Source organism: Myripristis murdjan, chromosome 20, assembly GCF_902150065.1.
Source record: "Myripristis murdjan chromosome 20, fMyrMur1.1, whole genome shotgun sequence".
NCBI classification, from domain to species: domain Eukaryota; kingdom Metazoa; phylum Chordata; class Actinopteri; order Holocentriformes; family Holocentridae; genus Myripristis; species Myripristis murdjan.
In genome coordinates this window covers 12,505,340-12,509,079 of record NC_043999.1, presented here as the reverse complement: position 1 = coordinate 12,509,079, position 3,740 = coordinate 12,505,340, and the positions used below count along the sequence as shown (strand labels likewise).

Here is a 3,740-nt window from a genome sequence, read left to right as displayed (position 1 = left end):
TTTTCAACACCAGCCTCTTTAGCCTTTACGACATCCGCGGTCTGTTTACGGTCGCGGTTGCTAGGCGATTATTCTAATATTGTCTTGTCTGGAACACCGCCCCCAGTGTAAACTTTGCCCACATTTCTATTTTTTCCCTCCGCATCCCTTTTATAGTGGGACCCACTTTTGTCATATTAAAACAAGGAGGTATAATGAATAGGGATGATCTGCTGAGAGCATCATGAAACTGGTAAATAAACCAACAAATAAATGAGCTAAAATAGACACTTTCATACTGTTCAGCCGTTTTTCTTATGATTATTATTATATTTTCGCATTTTTAAATAAGCTTTAGCCTCAAAAGGAGAGGGCTGTACCTGAAACAAGAGATGGTATTGAAAATAAAGCGCCCAGGCTCAGAAGATTTCAGCTCCTCACGTTACTGCACACTGTGCCGTCACAAGGCAAATGTGGCCACGTCTCTTTCAAAGTCCGCTTTGCAGTCAGGATGACAGTGGCGGTGGTAGCATGTGGCCATATCCCGGAAGGGGAAAACTGGGCCAGAATCAGTGGGCACCAGACAGAACTGGACAGAATCCACAATGATGAAGGGACCATCCTGCAAAAATAGTAACATCTGCGGAACCAAGGGAATGCAAAGAGAACTGACTATGAATATTTAATTGGGTTATGAGCCTAGGGCTAGTTTGATCCTGGTGCTTTGGAAGATGGCATTAACTTTACAAAAACTCATTAGCCCACGAGAGTAACACCGCATATGGCGAAACCAGCCTCTCATATGCTTCAGTTTTTATTGTGTTTTCTTTCTAAAAACTGACTTATCAAATGAAAAGGAGGCATAAGCTGAAAGGCTGCCCTCAGTTCTTTATGAGAACACCGACTTGAGTGCTGCACATGTTTGCCCGGCCTTTATGAAAATGAGCTACCTTTGTGTAATACTATTAAAGGGAACGTGCACGCGCGAGAAAACGTGCACGCGCAATTCACTCTATAGTGGTATAAAAGAGTGCCTCTGCTAAAATATGGCAATTAATTAGTCACAGAAATAACACCAAAGTGCAAAATCTCTTATTAGCTTATTAGAAGTGTGTTTATTTCAAAACTTTAAAAAAAGGCTTGTTTTATTCTTTTTCAAAAATCATATTTGTAGTTTATAAATTAACTAAACAGGTTAAGAGGAATTGTCAGAATAAATAATTACAACCAAACAACTAAATAATAACCACGGACAAGGACGAAAATCAGTGACAGAATCAGGCAGACTCATGAACAAAGAGAGTTGAGATTTATTATCAAATGAAATGGAGCGCATGCAGTAGCTCAACCTGCATTACTTTGTGTCTAGCGCCATCTGGTGGCGGCTGAGAGGCTGGCACCCTGCCGTCCTTTTGCCTTCAAGTACTGTCAAAATATGGGAATTACGATTTAAAAACGCCATAATGTCACAGTAAAGTGGATTGAGAAAATCGGGACTATTTATGATGCCGCTGTTGCCTGAATCTGTCATTCTTGGAGGCCGTGAGCGTGCCCTTGTCAATAACTGCCTGTAAACTTGATTTGTTCTTACATGTCCTCACTTGACTTTTTAGTTAAATTGGCCACCACATGAAACATGCATTTTATGCTCCGTGTATGGGATATTTTTTTACTCTTCCTTCTAGGAATTCCGCAAAAAACAACTATGAACCCAAACACTTTTGCTTTACGGCTTATTTAGTTTTTTTTTTTTTTTTTTTCGACCGGGCTTTGAACCGAGTTGTTTCCGAGGATCCCCTGAAGGCAGCATGTGCACTTGAGTTTTGATGCGGATGTTGCTGTTGTTGAAATGAATGGCAAGTGCAACAGTTATTTCCGAAGTCCTGAGATAAACGGGGAACATGTCGGAATTTGTGAAACACAGACAAGACAGCGCAGCGGTACTCGCTGTTGTTGGGCTCATAATTGTAACCATTCTGAGTGTGTGGAAGTTGAAACAATTTAAATACAGACTGATACATGAAACTGGAGTTGCAATATTTTTTGGTAAGTAGCTTGAACTAAAACAGGGCACGGAAGCCATTCAACACAACTTCCTGACTCTGCAGTTTTAAAAAGTAATTAAATTCTTAATTTAAAAAGAGTTAGGCCACAAATTAGTGCTGAAGCCATAAGCAGGGATGGAGTGGAGGTTACAGCCAAATAATATAAGCCTACTTTACCTGCCATTTTATTTGCGGAAGGGAGTCTGACCTTTTAATTTTGCCTCACATAAATCTTTGTTGTGTCATTCAAAATTCAAAGTGATGCAAGTTATGTAACTGATGTACAAAATGAAGCATGATGTGAGGACAGGGCTTTCAATGAGGTAAACAAAAACAACTATACTGAAAATAATTTTATTTTAGGCTGCCTATTTTCGAGGTTGTTTGCCATGATGATCACAGGTGATAGTTTACTCAGTTTCTATGTAACATTGCCTCACCAGAGGTAGAAGGCTGAGTGGAACTAGATTTCACAGATTTTAGTTTCAGAGGTCTGTTTACTGTATTTCCAGCTCTTCAAGGCCAACAAACAGTATTATTCATATGTAAAATTTTAAAGTCATCCCCTTTGTCCCTTATTTTTCATCATTAAAACAAGTTTAATCCCTATAATACATTTCTTTAATATTCCTATCTGTGGTATTCTAATATTCCTTAAGGGTATGTTTCATTCCCTGTGGTATTACTGCAGGAGTTGTACTTTGGCCTATAACAGCTGCATGATATTTCAAATGTTTCCTGTGATTTTTGTGTAGAATCTTAATGTGCAAATTCCCAGTGTAATATAATTTCTTGTGTTTTTACACAGGTATGGTTTTAGGAGTGATGGTGAAGTATCTATCACCCGAACAGGGAGAGGATTCAGAAGATGTGTGCAGCTGTGTGGGCCTTAACAGCACTCCTCACACCCTGATGGTCAACATCACAGCACAAATCCACTGTTACAGACATGTCGGAGAGGTCAGCTCTCAGAAAAACCAAGGATCCTCTCTGGTCTCAACCCTTCAAAAGGTAACCTTGACATTTTCCTTCCACCTGCACAGCAAACAGGCACTCTCTTGTAGATAAGAGCAGCGTTTTGTTGTACAAGATGGTCACTAGAGTAAAATTTATGTGAAAAGACAAGCCCCCTAATAAAATTGTAATGTAGTTTTAGTGGGAGCATCTGAAACAAATTGCATTACACAGGATGCTGGCTTTTTTTCTACCGTAGTTTTATGTTTAAAATTACATTTTGTTCTTTCTTGCCTTCCCTTTGATCACATTTACATTTCGTCCCTTGTGTATGTGGGGATGCTTACACCACCGGTCTCTTCAGACGTTCCTCCATTATTGGTTTTCTCCTTAATTCTTTGCATGGTCTGTTTCTTAATATGATAGCAACACAGAGGAAGAGAGAGAGGGAGAGAGCAATTTAACCTTTAAGGTTTTATTAAAGAGCACAGAGACTAGATTGCATCCTCAGGTGTGCTCTGTGGATAAGGGAAAATAAAAAGATAACCAGCCACTGAAACAATTTGAAGCTGGACTATAACACAGTAGATAAACAAACAGAAGGACATCACAAAGCCTCATCAAAAGATCATTCTCATCAACAAACAAAAAAAGTGTACACAATCATAACAATAATAATTATAATCATAATCATACTAAAACAGGAAAACACAAGTACTTCCCTGTCAATCAGTGTTAACATGAACCATAATAATCAAATTG

General features: G+C 38.9%; 1 protein-coding gene across 1 annotated transcript in view; it reads left to right on the top strand.

The window, feature by feature from the left end:
* The first annotated feature begins 1,857 nt into the window (after window positions 1-1,857).
* LOC115378692 (sodium/hydrogen exchanger 9-like) overlaps window positions 1,858-3,740 on the top strand; it is a 71,220-nt gene continuing 69,337 nt past the window's right edge. Inside the window, exons 1-2 of the mRNA XM_030079110.1 lie at window positions 1,858-2,025; window positions 2,833-3,035. Of these exons, the coding sequence (XP_029934970.1) occupies window positions 1,881-2,025; window positions 2,833-3,035 (348 nt within the window). The 5' untranslated portion in view covers window positions 1,858-1,880. The remainder of the gene's footprint in view (window positions 2,026-2,832; window positions 3,036-3,740) is intronic.